Source organism: Podarcis tiliguerta (assembly GCF_965153285.1).
Source record: "Podarcis tiliguerta genome assembly, chromosome: 14".
Lineage (NCBI taxonomy): Eukaryota > Metazoa > Chordata > Lepidosauria > Squamata > Lacertidae > Podarcis > Podarcis tiliguerta.
Genome location: NC_139547.1, coordinates 35,014,480 through 35,031,484, shown reverse-complemented (window position 1 = coordinate 35,031,484; position 17,005 = coordinate 35,014,480). Strand labels below are relative to the sequence as shown.

Genomic DNA, 17,005 nt, shown 5'->3' with positions numbered 1-17,005 from the left:
AGAGGATTAAAAAGTAACCGTGTCCAAGCCCTCATTTCCTAGCTGGTTGTGTGCTTTACCCAGGGCTTTTTTTAAAGACGGAACTCAGTGTCGGCACCTCTCAGGTGGGCGCCATTGCCATTATAAGAAAACAAGAGAGGAATTCATGGTGACTTATGGTCTAGAAAAATAGCACTGGGTTTACTTGCCCCCACCCCAGGACTATAGGTAACAAGGGATTTCTGCAGGTGAAACTGGGAACAATCCACATCTAAAACTATGGGATTTTTGTTGTTGTTGTTACAGTGGTGGCTCAGAGTAGGTTTCTAACCAATGAAGATGTAAAGAAAAAGCAACCAGGTGTTCTGCTCCGCAATAAGTATACCTGCTTCTGCCTTCTAGTCAATAAGGCAAAAGCACTGGAGTGACAGACGCACCTTTGGGCACTTTTGAAATTTGATTAGAAGCACATTCTAGGGAAAAAATGCAATAAATTCAGGAACTTTGAAAATGGGGATATATGTTGGCTTTGCAGGTTTGCAAGATTCTCGTCAATCAGGTTTGCTAGAGCTAACATAATGCACCAGTGTGTGCATGCTTATGTTCACTTTCATCGTACAGATGCATTATTGCAAAATTGCAAAAAATAAAATAAAATGGAACAATAGCTGTGCTTCTGTGAGAAACATTTCATGCACAGTGGCTTTTTTCTTTCTTTCCTGCATACAGGTTGGAGTCTAACAATATCTGGAGGGCTACAGGCCCCGCCAGCCCTGGTTTAGTGGAATATCTAATCTCATATACTGGATCTCGGCTTGCTTATTGCAAAACAGACGAAACTCCAATGCATTATCTGAACGTTCAGTTATTTAGGAACACCACACCCAAAACATGCAAAATAGGGCCATTGATTTCCATGAGATATAGTTAACATAAAACAGAGACAATCTCTGCTAAAGAGGCACAATTGACACTTCTGCTGTGCCCATTGCAGTCTCACGGGACAAGATCAACTTCTTGTTCCCCATATATTGCTCCACTGATAAGATAGGTTTTAATTTGCACAAGCCACGAGTCTTGGCAAAATGTGTACAAAGTACAAACATGCTACAAATGCAGCTAAGCAGTACAAGGGGGAAAAAATAATGAGACTATTTAAAATGTAGGGAGCACCACCAGGACGCTTATTTTAATGGCAGTTCCTAAAATCTTTGTAGTCTTTGGTGCCACCAACTTCCCTTGCTCCATATACCCCCCTGCAACTTTGTGGCTGAGACCATTTGCACTTTGGCTGGGTCTGCGAGCCAAGGTAGGAAGAGCACACATCACACAAAGGCCTCCATTACCAGGACAGCTCAGTCCAAAGGTGTGTTGTTTTTTTTGCAAGGCCTTTGGAAGGAAAACGAAGAGCCTTTGGACAAATCAAAGCTGGGAGGGAATCCAGCACCTGGGATGGTCCAGACTCAGCCCCAAAGACTCCTTTGTTCTCAGAGCAAATGGGGTGACTTGCAATTGCCAAGACCAGGTCTGGCAAAACAAAGACACCAGTTTATTCTACGTGATTCAAAATACACCCTGAAATTGCAAACAAAACAAATTGAAAAGATTAAGGTAGTTCCAAATTAGTAATAATTAAGGGACACTGTTCTTGGATCCTCTCTATAACTTTTTTAACAACAACAAAAACAATAGTAGCAGCAGTAGGTTACTCGCTTAAATATTGCACCATGAACATAAAAGGCACACATTTTAATGGCCCCCCAGAATTCGATGTCCGGGTGCCCAGCACCCCTTGCACCTCCGGGTAAAGACGGCCCTGCTGCCAAATATTCCCCGATTTCAGTACAGTAGTACCTTGGGTTAAGTACTTAATTCGTTCCGGAGGTCCATTCTTAACCTGAAACTGTTCTTAACCTGAAGCACCACTTTATCTAATGGGGCCTCCTGCTGCTGCCGCGCTGCTGGAGCACGATTTCTGTTCTCATCCTGAAGCAAAGTTCTTAACCTGAAGCACTATTTCTGGGTTAGCGGAGTCTGTAACCTGAAGCGTATGTAACCTGAAGCGTATGTAACCTGAAGTACCACTGTATTGTGCTATGTACTGCTGTCTCTTTGAGTGTAATACTGAACCAACATACCTGCCTACACTGTCTGATTTCTTGGGGGACGTGTGGCTGTGGGCTGTCATGATGAGCTCATGTCCTTCAAAATCACACCACCAGGCCACTGGTCCTGGGTGAAACAGCCCCTCTGTAAAGTAGGAGACACAGCCACCTTTCGTGAGAATAAATATTTAAACTACACTCCCTCTTTGGTTATTTAACTTATACAGTGGTACCTTGGGTTAAGTACTTAATTCGTTCTGGAGGTCCCTTCTTAACCTGAAACTGTTCTTAACCTGAAGCACCACTTTAGTTAATGGGGCCTCCCGCTGCTGCGTTGCCACCGGAGAACGATTTCTGTTCTCATCCTAAAGCAAAGTTCTTAACCTGAAGCACTATTTCTGGGTTAGTGGAGTCTGTAACCTGAAGCGTATGTAACCCAAGGTACCACTGTATTTGCTTCAAAAGCAGCATGTTTGACGTAGTCGTAGAAATGGAGGCCTGTGTGGGGTTATTTTTTCTGTTTCCCATCATGCCGTTATTCCTCTGATTACAGACTCTTGTTGACACCATCTTCCTTTATGGCTGCCCTCATTTGCCCTCTTCTTTTAACTTCCAAGTTGGCTGTGGGACCCACTCTGTGGATTTGTTTATGAAAGTTTAAGAAAGACCTAATCTCATAGCTCAACTATTGTTTGTAGCAACACATTTCATTGGATTCAACAGCAAAGTACACTTCTGAGCAATTGTCACCCCCCTTCCAAACCACCCCTCCCCATGCCACGAGAAGGGGGATGGGCAATGCCACTGAGAACAGGCACTTGCGGGGAAGTGGCTGTCAATGCTTTTCATCTGGAGAGAGAGGGTGAGGTGGAGCAGTTAGGGTGCAAAGCCTGACATGGAGAGACCAAGGTTCAAATCCCCAATCGGCTGTGAAGCAACCAGTGGACAATCATTAACTACCTTGCAAGGTTGTTGTGAAGAGGAAACCATACACGGTACCCTGAGCAAATTTCTTACTATGCAAATAATGGGTTTTTAAAATGTTTGTACCTTTGAATAAAAAGGGATCTCATTTTATAGACACGCCTCCCTTCCAGGAGGTCTTGGAAATGGGTCCGTTTTCTTCTTGCTGATCTCCCTTTTTGGCTCAGATCCAGCAAAATCAGAACTCCAACCCTTAGCTGAGGCTCAGAGAGGAATCCCAGCTGCTTTGCCTTGATGGATGCATCTGTGGATACAATTTCTAGCCATAACAACTCAGGCTGTCCCCCAACCCCACCCCTTTCTCTGTGCTGACACCCCCCTCTCCAGCCACTGCAGAAAAACAAACTGAAAACATTTGCACAAAGCATGATGTAATCTTTTAGGCTATGTATTGAGCAAGCTCCTTGAAGTCACTGGTAGGTCTCTGGATGTCTCCCAGATGCCGTGGATGTCCAAGGGATCTGTCCATGGAATGAAGGAAGTCAGTGCAGGCCAAAAACCCGAGGCCAAAGGAGAAATGTGGGTGGAAATTTGTGGGGGTTTCAACATGGGACTGCCTGACTCACCAAGAAAGAAGTTCCACAGAGTGGAGGATTTTATTTTGGAGTTGAGTTGCACTGGCTGATGAATAGAAACTCTTGAATCTGAGGCTGTTGAACAGAAAATCCTAGAGGATCATATCACCCCACCAGGATCTGTCAGACCACAGCCCGGACCCTCACAGGCACCCTTCTCTGAGCAACCAGACCCTTCCCAATGCTCACAACCAGTGCAGGCAGTGCAGCAGAAGGAAGGCTGTGGAACACAGGAATGCCCATCTTCAGGTCAGAGGCTCTGAAGTCATGGACCAGGGGATGGAGCCTGCAGGACAGAGACTGGAGGCAGAGGCTTAAAGGGTCTTGGTTGACTCTCAACCATTGTCAGAGCAAGTGGCTCACTCGGAGCTGTCCGTGGTCCTTCAGTTTTGCCTCCACCATTCACCCATTATTGTGTTGATAGCAGTAGACCAGGGGTCGGCAACCTAAGGCCCATGGGCCACAAGCGGCCCATGGGGGTCGTTTAACCAGCCCATGAGCTGCCCCCGAACCGAGCCGCCTACTCGGTGAGTCCCCGCGCGCTGAGCTAAAGCGGTGCAGTGCGGCACAGGGACTCGCTACTGCATCACCGGAAATAGTGTCTGTGCAGATGCTGGAAATCGTGTCTGTGCAGACGCCGGAAAGAGCGCCCGCGTGATCTGGCTCACGGAGAGATCTCCGCTGGAGTGAACCAGCCCAGGCGAGGTAAACCTTGCTGACCCCTGCAGTAGACCTCTCTTTCATTGCCTAACAACCTTGTACCTGGCAGTGATTGGGATGTCTAAGAAACCAACAAAATTAGAAGGTTCAGCATGCCATATTGATTCACAATGGCATCCAACAGAGATGGGAACCTACTCCTCAGGAACCATAGTGAAAAATTTACTTTTTTCACCACTATCACCAGAGAACAACAGGAGAGGGAGACATTTGGCTGCCTGAGCAAATGCTGTCCAGTTGGTGCCTACTCAGCCTCCCCCATTCAACTCCCTATGGTGGATCAGCAGCTAAGGATAGGCAAATATGTCCACTGAGCGTTTCTCTCTGTTTCGTCTTCTTCCAGTCTTAAGTCCAGTTCTCCCCATTTGCACATCATTTCCCAACTTTATTTAACATCCTCATGAAAATTCATCAGCATTTTGTGCAAATTTCTCCTAGCATATCTCTTGGCAAAATTCTGACTATTCTGCACATTTTGTCAAATAACGTGCCCCAATATAATGCATTTTTAACCCCCCCCCCCCCAGGAATATATGCACTCATATGCACTTTAGTATATAATATGCATTTTTGTGCACAGTACTTGGCTGGTGAACTGCATTGCAAAATTTGGAGACGCGTCAGTTCTGAGGGGTGGCTGTGTACTGAAAGTGTGAATTAAATGGGTTTGCCTTTAAATGCAAACTGAATCCAATTTCTTCCCTTACCTGCCCCTCCTCTCTACCCCCCACAATCCCCCTCAGCACAACTTCCTTCCAGTACATGAGGGAACAAGACCGAACCCGAGAACCTGTAGAAGCATCTGTGCCACTGCTACAATTTTGCTGTGGCAGCAAAAACTGTTTGAAGCTTAAACCCATTCAGCAGGTACCCAGAGAATCACAGAATTGTAGAGTTGGAAGGGACCACGAGGGTCATCTAGTCCAACCCCCTGCAATGCAGGAATATTTTGCCCAATATGGGGTTCAAACCCACGACCCTGAGATTAACCATCTCATGCTCTACCAACTGAGCTACTCGATATCACCTGGCTTTCTTTCTTAAGTGGGCAGGTGGCACGGGGGCCTGTAGTGGACAGCAGCAGCAACTGGGGTGGGGGAACAGCCTTGTGGGGCAGCCAATAGTAAAAAGTGTGTGCATGATCTGCCACCTCTCCTGCTGCCCTGCTTGAACCAAACATCTTATACTGGCTCACTGAAAGGCAAGCCCTGAGCCGAGAGAGGTCCCCAGCTTCACCCTCGAGAAGGACTCAAAGCAACCAGGCAAAACAAAACCAAAGAACCCAACAACCTTCTACAGTTGCTCTTTAATGGATTAACTGGAGAAGCACAATCTGCCCACAGGCCCCCTGCCCAAGAGTATAAAAGTAGAAGGATGAAAACGTGAGCCTGGGCAGGCTGACCTCCTTCCAGGAGATGGCGCTGTTCTCCTGTACTGCTCCTGCTTCAACAAGGGACCAGCTGGAAAATGGTCTTCTCTTAATTCCCAACCCCAGACTCTTCTCTGGGGCAAGAAATATGAAGAGGGAGTTTTGCTCCAATCAGCACAGATGCTTTTATTGTACAAGCCAGTTACTGGCCTCTTGGCTTGATGCAGATCAAATGATGCCCCCTCCTTGGTTCTGACAAACTGAGGGTGGTCCAAAGAGCCAGTCTGAAGTCCTGCACTGGAACACTGGGAGGCGGAAACTTCTCCAGAAGATTCTCTTTGCTTTTGCATGTGGGCTATGACAGTTGCTAGAACCCCAGCCTGGGAGGGTCTGAAATGGGGCTCCCTCTTTGCCCTCAGGGATGGTGGGCTTAACCTTTCATGCATTATGGGCCCTTCAAAAAGCTCTCTGCTACCGGCCTTCCCCCCTCCCCGCGCCCCCTCTGCCAACCAACGAATACGAAGGGGAACTGTCCTAGTATTGCCAGCGTATTGGAGATAAAAATGTCATAGAAGAAACGCACATGGGTGTGGTGTCATTTAAGGTTTAAGGAAAGAAATTGGCCGGCTCTGCCAGGGCCTGTTGGGACAAGTGGGTTGCCTGCCAGAGCAGTGGAGTCTGGAAGGGGGCAAGGACAGCCTCAACAGGCGGCAAGGCTGTCTCCCCAAGGCCACATGCACTGCTTGGCTCAGAAGCAGAGGCTGAGCCAAGGCAAAGGACGGTGTCCCACGTGAGATGCCAAGGGTAGAGAGGCGGAAGGTGGGCTGCTGGGCTCTCTCGCCCTCCCAGTGTCCTTCTGCTCTGAGGTGTGAGGCTGAGCAGGAGGCAGACGGAAAGGAAGGGGCAGGAAGGCGCCCGGCAGCCAAGTTGAGATTTCCCAGTCAAGAGCTGCTTCTTGTGCTCAGAGGAGATGGGGGCTCAGGAACTCTGCTCCAGCTGTTCCCGGAAGAGGGGGTTCGGGGGGAGGGAGAGGGGAATCAGTCCACTGAAGCTATTGGTGGAGGGTGTCTGTTGAGGGTGGAGAGGAGGAAGAGGGGCCAGGCTGTCCCTGCAGCTCAAAGTTGGCTCTCCAACTCCCCATTGAGGCAGCTCAGGGCCAGCTGCTTGCCGCCCGTGGCCAGGAGGTTGTTCTCGTTGAGGCGCTGGGCGCGGTACTGCTCGTAATGGACGCTGTGGGTGATGTCCTTGAGGTCCTGCAGGTGGGATCTGGGAAGGGAGAGGAAAAGAGGCAGGTGAAGTTGGAGCCGCCTGGCGGGTCAAGGTTTCCAATGACCCTTCCCTCCTGGCCAGATAGATGGATGGGGAGGGTGCTTCTTACAGAATCACAGAATCATAGAACTGTAGAGTTGGAAGGGACCCTGAGGATCATCTAGCCAACCCCCTGCAATGCAGGAATATGCAGCTCGTCCATACAGGGATCGAACCTGCAACCTTGAGTGTTATCAGCACCATGGTCTAACCAACTGAGCTATCCAGGCTCATTCTTCTTCTTCCTCCTCCTCCTTCCCCATCTGTCAGACCCTCTGTCCTGAACCCAACAAAGAAGGTCTACAATGGTCACATTCCTGTTCCAGACTCCTGGAGAGCCCTGAGAAAACATGGTCATCTTGGTTGACCCCTTCTATGCCCATTCAACCCTTTTGATCTGCAGAGCTGATCCTTTGGTGCAGTGACACCTGTATCTTTGGAATTCCCTGCCCATTGGTATGAGCCAAGTTGTTTTTGGCAACTGCTAAAAACTTTGTTGTTGTTGTTGAAGGAAGCATACCAAGGCATGGACACTTTGACCTGTATATTAATAGGCCATGCTGTTTTATGAGACAGGGGTACCTTGGGTTAAGTACTTAATTTGTTCCGGAGGTCCGTTCTTAACCTGAAACTGTTCTTAACCTGAAGCACCACTTTAGCTAATGGGGTCTCCTGCTGCCGCTGCGCCACTGCTGTGTGATTTCTGTTCTCATCCTGAAGCAAAGTTCTTAACCCGAGGTACTATTTCTGGGCTAACGGAGTCTGTAACCTGAAGCGTATGTAACCCGAGGTACCACTGTACAGTCAAACCGCGGTTGTCGAATGTAATCCATTCCAGAAGACCATTTGAATTCCAAAACATTCAACAACCAAGGATCAAAGGGCGGTCAGCAAAGTCAATGGAGGAAAAAAGAAAAAAACTCCCCGGAAGTCGTTCGGCTTCTGAATAATGTTTGAAAACCAGAACATTTACTTCCAAGGTTTTGGTGTTCGAGAGCCGAAATGTTCCAAAACGGAGCCTTTTGGGAACCGAGGTTTGACTGTATACATATTTAAAACTGCTGGTTTTATTTACATATTTCACCCCCATTGCCCTGTCAGGCAGACATGCTCAAAAGCTTCCACAGGGAGCCCTTCCTTCAAAGTAAAAAGAGTAGTAAGACTTCCAACTCCCACAACTCACCGGATGAGGAGGTCCCGCAGCAGAGGAAACTCACAGTGGGCCGGGTTTTCCACTGAAAGGAAAGCGCAGATGACAGCTGAACATTTTCAGGGACAGCGAGGCCAATGTGTCAGAAGGGGACAAGGATGGACTGAGCCAGGTGTCTCTGCTGCTCGCCCCACCCAAAGCTTGAAAGAGCAGTCCCATGCCATCTCATAGCAGACTTCCCTAAGCAGGGGCTCCAGATGTTTGTGGCCTACAACTCCCATCATTCCCAGCCAGCATGTCCATTTTGGAGTACAACTCCCATGAGGCCCAAACAGCATGGGCTGATGGGAGTTGTAGTCCAAGACAGCTGGGTTGAGGAAGGCTGCCTTGTAGGAACATGAGCTAAGAAGAGCCTTGCTGGATCAGACAAAGTGTCCCTCTCCCCTGCTTTCAGAATCACCCCCAGCTCTCCAGCTGCTGAGCCGGGTCTAATCGGGAGATCATAATGCAATGCTTTGGAACAGGGGTCAGCAAACTGACCTTGTGGGGGGGGGGCAGACTATATTTTGGAAAAAAAAATGAACAAATTCCTATGCCCCACAAATAACCCAGAGATGCATTTTAAATAAAAGGACACATTCTCCTCATGTAAAAGCACCAGGCAGGCCCCACAAATAACTAAGAGATGCATTTTAAATAAAAGGGCACATTCTACTCATGTAAAAACTCGCTGATTCCCGGACCGTCTGCAGGCCGGATTTAGAAGGCGATTGGGCTGGATCCGGCCCCCCGGCCTTAGTTTGCCTACCCATGCTTTGGAAGGTCCAGGCTCCCTAGAGGTACGCCTGCAAGGAGACTGCTGAACACCAGAGGGCAGTAGATTTCTAAATACAAGCCAGTGGAGAGTGTTTGTGGTGGTGTTGAGGGATGGGGAGAGGCAGCTGGAAAGTATGAAGGCAGTTCTGGTCAGGAACTTCACTTAGCCCTTAAGATACTCCTTAGGATACTCCTCTGCAAGCCACAGCAGAGCTGGGCCAGTCCCTGAGCCCCGATCCCCACTAGTGGCACACTGGGAAATCAGCAGAGCAAGCTCAGATGCCACCACCCAAACGATGAGGCCTGCAGTGTAGAACCCACAACTGCAACTTTTAGCAAGTTAAAACTAAACTTGGTGAAGCAACACCAAAATTTAACCTGGTGGACCGACAACATGTCTGCAACTCAGTGGCAGATGACATGCTTGGCATGGTCACAGGAACCTATACAGGATCAGACCAATTGGCCTCTCTCTGTCTATACTGTCTACACTGACTGGAAGCATCTTCCCAGGGTTTCAGGCAGGGGACATTCCCAGCCCTACCTGGAGTTGCCGGGGATTGAACCTGAGGCCTTCTGTCTGCAAGGCAGATGCTCTACCGGTGAGCTATGGCCCTTCCCCAGAATTCTCGCAATCTGTGCAACTCTTCAAGGCATGAGCCCTCCAAGGCAAAGGAAGCTGCCTTAGAGCAACACTCCATCTAGCTCAGTGTTGTCCTCACAGACTGGCAGGGGCGTTCTGGGATTTCAGACTGAGGGCATTCCTAGCCTTACCTGGAGATGCTGGGAACTGAACCCAACACTTCCTTTGTGCAAGCCATATGTTCTGTCACTGAGCTGTGGCCTTTCCCCTTGGATCTCTAGGTAGGGAGATCTCACTCCTTGGGGCCACCAGGTAGGAACGGGAAAGACCCTGGAGAAATTCTGGTGAACTGCTGTCACTCAGGACTCATGCGTAGAAATCACGAATCCAACCACTTTTGCTTTCACCCCACTGCTTCTCCCCAGAAAACCTGCTCTTTAGCGCTAAATCAGAGCAAACATCAATCTGGAGAAAACCTGGCTGACATTTGCTCCAATTCAGCAGTAAAGATTGGCTTCCCAGGAGAAAAATAAAATGGACCCCTGACCATTAGGTCCAGTCGTGGCCGACTCTGGGGTTGTGGCACTCATCTCGCTTTCTTGGCCGAGGGAGCCGGCATACAGCTTCCGGGTCATGTGGCCAGCATGATTAAGCCGCTTCTGGCAAACCAGAGCAGCGCACGGTAACACTGTTTTCCTTCCCACCGGAGTGGTGCCTATTTATCTACTTGCACTTTGATGTGCTTTTGAACTGCTAGGTTGGCAGGAGCAGGGACCGAGCAACGGGAGCTCACCCCTTTGCGGGGATTCGAACCGCCGACCTTCTGATCAGCAAGTCCTAGGCTCTGTGGTTTAACCCACAGCGCCACCCGCGTCCCTATCCCAGGGGGAAAGCAGGGGGTAAATGCAGGTGTGGGTCAGCCCTTAGTGTTGACAATACTGAACGAGATAGACCAATGGCTTGACTTGGTACTATAAGGGAGCTTCCTATGTCCCTGTGGATTGCAATGCATTCTGCGTGGGGCTGCCCTTGAAGATGGTTTGGAAAACTTCCACTGGGGCAGAATCTGTCAGCTAGAACAGTTTTGGGGGCGAGGCATTTGGGTCAGATCACAGTATTGCAAGCCAGTCAACAGGATCTAGCGCTATTGCAGGCAGTTCACACAAGCATTTATTTCGATGTGCCAAACAAGATTAATTTGGGGCGAGGTTTCTGGGCGTCTCTGGGAAACAGGGGTGCTTCCGTGCACGAGAGCACGGCACTCTGACAATACAGCTCAAAGGCAGGAAAAAACTTCCCCTGCTTGATTCTTGTTCCCCCAAAGCACCTCTCCCTCTGCTTTTGGCCAGCATCCCCCCCCCCCCAGGTGGGAGTACCAGGACTATCCTGGCCCATGGATGGGGCAGATTGCTGCTGTCAGTGTGGAATGCACCGTGGGGTGGTGGGGAGGAGAGTGGAAAGCCATGCTCTGCAGGTTGAACTCTGCGCCTAAGATTAGAGAGGAAGCAGAGCAAGACTCCCCCAGATGCCTCTCTCCTGGGTGAGCAGTTGGCAGGAGGACCCAAAGCCGCAGAAGCTGTCTTATACCAAGCCAGAGCATTGGGCCGTCTAGCTCAGTATATTCCTTACACTGACTGGGAGCAGCTCTGCAGGGTTTTAGGCAGGGGGTTTCTCTCTCCCTTCCCCAGCCCTACCTGGAGATGCTGGGGATTGCACCTGGGACCTCCTGCAGGTAAAGCAGATGCTTTGGCACTGAGCTATATGATCCTTCCTTGGAAGTAAGTTTCTAGTCCTCATGATCTGGACTAAAGAGCTGATTTAAATAGGAACATAGGAAGCTGCCCTTATGCTGAGTCAGAACATTGGTCCTCCTAGCTCAGTATTGTCTATACCAGGGGTCAGCAAACTTTTTCAGCAGGGGGCCGGTCCCCTGTCCCTCAGACCTTGTGGGGGGCTGGACTATATTTTGAAAAATAGAAATGAACGAATTCCTATGCCCCACAAATAACCCAAAGATGCATTTTAAATAAAAGGGCACATTCTACTCATGTAAAAACAGGCTGATTCCTGGACCATCTGTGGCCAGATTGAGAAGGCAATTGAGCCGGATCCGGTCCCCGGGCCTTAGGTTGCCTACCCATGGTCATACTGACTGACAGCAGCTCTCCAGAATTTCAGGAAGCAGTCCCTCCCAGCCCTACCTGGAGAGCCTGGGGATTGAACCTGGGACCTTCTGCATGTAAAGTAAGATGCTCTACCACTGAACTACAGCCCTTCCCTCCAACGTGGACAAGTTCTCCTCCAGGGCTTCCCCAGTCCAGAAGGGTTTACCTTCGATGATCCCCCACTTGGTCTTGCGGCCCAGGACTTTCTTCCCGTTCACCTGGTGCTCCTTGTCGGCTCCCACCACAGCAAAGGGGATTTTCTCCTGATTAAGAGAATGAGAGGGGCATCAGTCCAGGGAAAAACAAGGGTGTTCCCCCCCACCCCCTTCTTGGAAAGCACTTGAAGTGGAAAAAGTGTAGATGCTGTTAAAGGAGCAGAACACCATCTTCCCTGCCTTGTTAGTGAACAACTGGTACTTGCAGACTGTGGATGGTGCCGATAATGGGTTGGTTCCATTATCTTTGCGTTGTTTTTTTTAAGCAATACAGTGGTGCCCCACAAGACGAATGCCTCGCAAGACGAAAAACTCGCTAGACGAAAGAGTTTTCCGTTTTTTGAGTCGTTCCGCAAGACGAATTTCCCTATGGGCTTGCTTCGCAAGACGAAACGTCTTGCGAGTTCTTGCAAGTTTGTTTCCTTTTTCTTAAAGCCGCTAAGCCGTTAATAGCCGCTAAGCCGCTAATAGCCGTGCTTCGCAAGACGAAAAAACCGCAAGACGAAGAGACTCGCAGAACGGATTAATTTTGTCTTGTGAGGCACCACTGTATGTAATTTTTGTGAAATGAAATAAATAATAATAAATAAATTAGTGCAACATGGCTAGCACCACCACCACGCCTAAACACTAGGTTTTTGTTTTTTTTAAGAACACAGAACTCCAGCTGAACTAAAGCACACGTCCATTTCCTACTGGAATCCTCAAAAATGGTTTTTTTTTAAAAAAAACAATTTCTTTTCTTTTAATTTGCTTTTGGAGGGACACTTCAAAGCCTGGGCCCTCTGATAGACCTCAAGGCAACCAATGTTTCCCTCCTTCTGTTTACCGAACTGCCTTTATCCTGGATGAGACCCGGCCAATCAGGGATTGAGTCGTTGATAGGGAGTGTGTCAGAATACCACACAATCCTTTACATTTTGCTTTCACTGAGAGCAAACTGAATGTATCTGAGAGTGAGGACCCTGCTCCCTAGACTTGGTCTATGAATAATCCCAGTCAATCAGAGATCACATAGCAAAAGGAAGTAGGCCGCAATGCTATATAGCCAATCAGAATGGCCATGTTTGAAGGCACATAATGCTGATTCAAACAGAGGGCACTGTTTTCCGAAAAGGCAAATATTTCAAACGCAATATTATAAAAGAAACAAATCACCTGTTTTTATGTGTGTGTGTGTGTGTGTGTGTGTGTGTGTATAAAGAGACAAGAGAGAATACAGTCGTACCTTGGTTTTCAAACAGCTTAGTTCCCGAACGTTTTGGCTCCCGAACATTGCAAACTCGGAAGTGACTATTCTGGTTTGCGAACTATTTTTGGAATCAGAGCTTTCTGCAGCCAATCAGAAGCCGCGCTTTGGTTTTCAAACATTTTGAAAGTTGAACAGACTTCCGGAACGGATTCTGTTCGACTTCCAAGGTATGGCTGTAGTGTCAACAATGTATTAAAGAGAAAAAGCACAAAGCAACTCTTAGTCAATTTCTCCCTTTCTAGATTGCCACCACTTACCCGTATTTTGTCGTTCAAAAGCCTGTCATCGGGGTCACTATCCAAGTCCTCTTGGGGGTAAACGTGGATTCCGTGGGCCTTCAAGTCATCCTGAATCTGCAAAGAGAAAAGTTTTTGGCACTGAGACCAGAACTCCTCCTTGCTGACTTGGAAATGTACCTTCTTCATGGCCAGGGCAAAGGAAAGTTTGCGAGCAAAGCAAATTCAAGCCCAGTGTGTGGGGATACTCATGAGGAGCCTGCAGGGTGCCAGGGTCTCTCTCCCGCTTTCCGCCTTGACTTTGCACCACTTTGCACAAACAGCAGAGGAGCTCCTTCTGGCTTGCACCATGTCAGAGTGCAGGTGGGCAAAGAGATGCTTGCTGAGGGCTACAGACACTTGAGGGTTTCGTTCCACCTGCATTTTAAAGCAAACTAACATGTTTTCACATTACCTGGACTGACATGCAGATCGGAAGGGCCGTCAGGGACCGTGAGCAGGGCTGCCGAGAGTGGACTTGGGTGCCAGTGAAAAAATGTTTTTGGCCCCCCCAGCAAGAGTGGACCAGCTAAAAATCTTTACATAGGATATAAAATCAAAGTGTGACCTTGATTTTATGTCAACAATAAATACGACAATGTTCATACTTGCTGAGACTATTACGACCGTAACAACTAATATAAGTGAGATATACCCACACGATTGTTGCTGAACTAAGGATGCACTTCAAACATTACCCTTGTGTGTGTAACACAACATGTGTCTCACACAACAACTTGGTTGTACAGTATTCACATGGTGTTCTCTTACAAAAACACACAAATGCAACTGCAGCATTGTACTGTCAAAGTGCAGAAGCGAATGTTTAGTCAGAAATGCCATTATTTGGAATTGGGTATGCGTTGAACATGAAATATATATTTTGTTAAGAATGAAATGACTGTGTCATGTACTGTCCCTGGAAAGGGCAGGGCAAAAGGTTAAGTGTGGATTTAAGTCCAGTTTTGCAATTAAGCTGTCTATAGATCTTTCTAACTAAATTAAAAAAAAAAAAACAGCGCAATTCTAATCATGGGTGCTTCCAGACCATCGATATTTTGGGGGAAGGATTCATCACATAATAGCAAAGTCAGGCTGCACAATTAGCAGATGATTGGGAGGTCTTGCACCACAAACCCACTTCCTGAAAAAGGTCAGACTTTGCATAGTAAGGAGAGCGACGGAAAGCTGCCCCGGGAAGCATGTGGGATAACATTTGCTTTGACACAACGTAGTCTAACCACCCTGCAAACAGACCAGAATGGGAATTCATTAAAAAGCCAATGCTCTCTTATCTCCCTACAAGCAAATCAGGATGAATGATCAATAAATAGGTGGTCTGGAAGCACCCTTGTGTCTACTGAGATGCAAATCCCATTGGATTCAATGGGGCTTACTCCCAGATATACAGGGCTAGGATTGCAACCCAAATTTGAGGAAACTTTGCCACTGCCTCCTGCTGCCACCAATGCTCTTCTTACCCTCCGTTTGAACTCTGCGCGTTCCTCTAAGGTCAGAGTGTCGGCCTTGGCGATCACAGGCACAACGTTGGTGATCTTGCTGAGCCGCCTCATGAACTCCAGATCCAAGGGGCGCAACCTGACGGGAGAGATACAGGAAGTCTCTTGCAGCAGTGCTGTAAAGGGCCAGCTCAAGACGTTACATTCTATTGCCATATTGACTGCATTTATATATATTGATATATTTATTGCATTTATAGTGCACTTGAACCGTGATCTCCTCCCTAACCACTTCACTTCCACTGGCTCATTTTGCAGCCTGGGGTGATGGGGAATATGCTCCCCACCTCCAACCAATTCATGCAATGAAACTGACTAGGCTAAGCACTTGAAAACTGCTCTGCTGGATCAGACCAAAGACTCATCTTGTTCAGGGTCCTGTTTTGAGCATCAACGGAGGATCACACTCCTTGCACCTGAAGAAGTGGGGCTCTGCTCTTTGAAAGTTTACACATGATAACATTCCTCAGTTCTACAATACTCCTTGATTATAATGCCCTATAGAAGTTACCCCTTAAAAATAAAATAAAATAAAATAATTGCAAGTTTAACCTAACAAAAAAAGGGGGGAAAAGGAAAAATAAACCATCAGCCCACATTAATAATACAATGGCCATCAATAAATCTATCTCAGTAGATATTAGCTATCCAAATGTCCCAATAAATATTAAAACAAATTTGATGTTGGAATATGTTTAATTGTAGGAGAGGCAGTAAGGTCCTTCAACCCTGCATAATTGATGGTGGGTATTAGTCCTTCTAGGCTTGAAGTATAAGGTCAGATCCTTACCATACAATTACCACACTTTGAGAGTCATGTCTTCCCCCCTGAGAATCCTGGGAACTGTAGTTTGTTGAGGGTGCTGAGAGCTGCAATTCCTCTCCCAGAGCTACAATTCCCAGAGTGGTTAAACCACCAATCCTTCTTCCCCAGCAACTCTGGGAATTGCAGCTCCATGAGGGGAATTGGGGTCTCCTTAAGAGCAATCACCACCTTTAATAAACTACAGTTCCCAGGATTCTCTGGGGGAAGCCAGAGTGGTATGATACTACTTTAAATACATTATGCGGATGGAGCCAATGTCTCGGCTGCCAGAAAGGCTCAGAAGCTTCCCATCTTGCTTGCGGAAAGATTTATAGGATGCTGGGAGTGTGTTTGTGGCATGTTACCTGGTCTTACTACCCAGCCACCCCATTACTTGAGGAAGCTGAAAGTTTCCATCACACTCACAGGGTCTGTTGTGTCATTTAATCCAAGTATTTAAGTCTGAAGTTGCTTTGACTCGGCGAAATCTCCCTGCCAGCCCAAGAGAGATTATTCTGTCCGTTTGTGTGCAAAAGCCCACGTGTTGAGAAACTGGAGATCCATTTTCTGGCAAACAACTAAACAAGAGTGGCTGCTACTGATGGGATTTATTAGGAAAAGCGCCACTTTCTGCTTCTGAGCTGCGGCTTAATCTGAAGGTGGATAAATCAAGACGGGCTGCATGCTTTTCTTCAATCGCGACCATTTGCTAATCAGTGTTCTCTGAACGGATTGCTCTTTCCCGTAAACTCATGTAACTAATTTTAATGGGGAGCCTAAAATTGCCGAAGAATTGATGCTTTTGAATTATGGTGCTGGAGGAGACTCTTGAGAGTCCCATGGACTGCAAGAAAATCAAACCTCTCCATTCTGAAGGAAATCAGCCCTGAGTGCTCACTGGAAGGACAGATCCTAAAGCTGAGGCTCCAATACTTTGGCCACCTCATGAGAAGAGAAGACTCCCTGGAAAAGACCCTGATGTTGGGAAAGATGGAGGGCACAAGGAGAAGGGGACGACAGAGGACGAGATGGTTGGATAGTGTTCGCGAAGCTACCAGCATGAGTCTGACCAAACTGCAGGAGGCAGTGGAAGACAGAAGTGCTTGGCGTGCTCTCGTCCATGGGGTCACAGGAGACGGACACAACTAAACGACTAAACAAAAACAACAAAAATCTGATACAGA

At 47.8% G+C, this 17,005-nt stretch overlaps 1 protein-coding gene across 1 annotated transcript in view; it reads right to left on the bottom strand.

The window, feature by feature from the left end:
• Nucleotides 1–5,650: 5,650 nt before the first annotated feature.
• The window catches only part of SEPTIN12 (septin 12), an 80,103-nt gene continuing 68,748 nt past the window's right edge, over nucleotides 5,651–17,005 (bottom strand). Inside the window, exons 8-12 of the mRNA XM_083414105.1 lie at nucleotides 14,978–15,095; nucleotides 13,479–13,574; nucleotides 11,921–12,017; nucleotides 8,224–8,275; nucleotides 5,651–6,998 (exon numbers count right to left, since the gene is read on the bottom strand). Of these exons, the coding sequence (XP_083270231.1) occupies nucleotides 6,848–6,998; nucleotides 8,224–8,275; nucleotides 11,921–12,017; nucleotides 13,479–13,574; nucleotides 14,978–15,095 (514 nt within the window). The 3' untranslated portion in view covers nucleotides 5,651–6,847. The remainder of the gene's footprint in view (nucleotides 6,999–8,223; nucleotides 8,276–11,920; nucleotides 12,018–13,478; nucleotides 13,575–14,977; nucleotides 15,096–17,005) is intronic.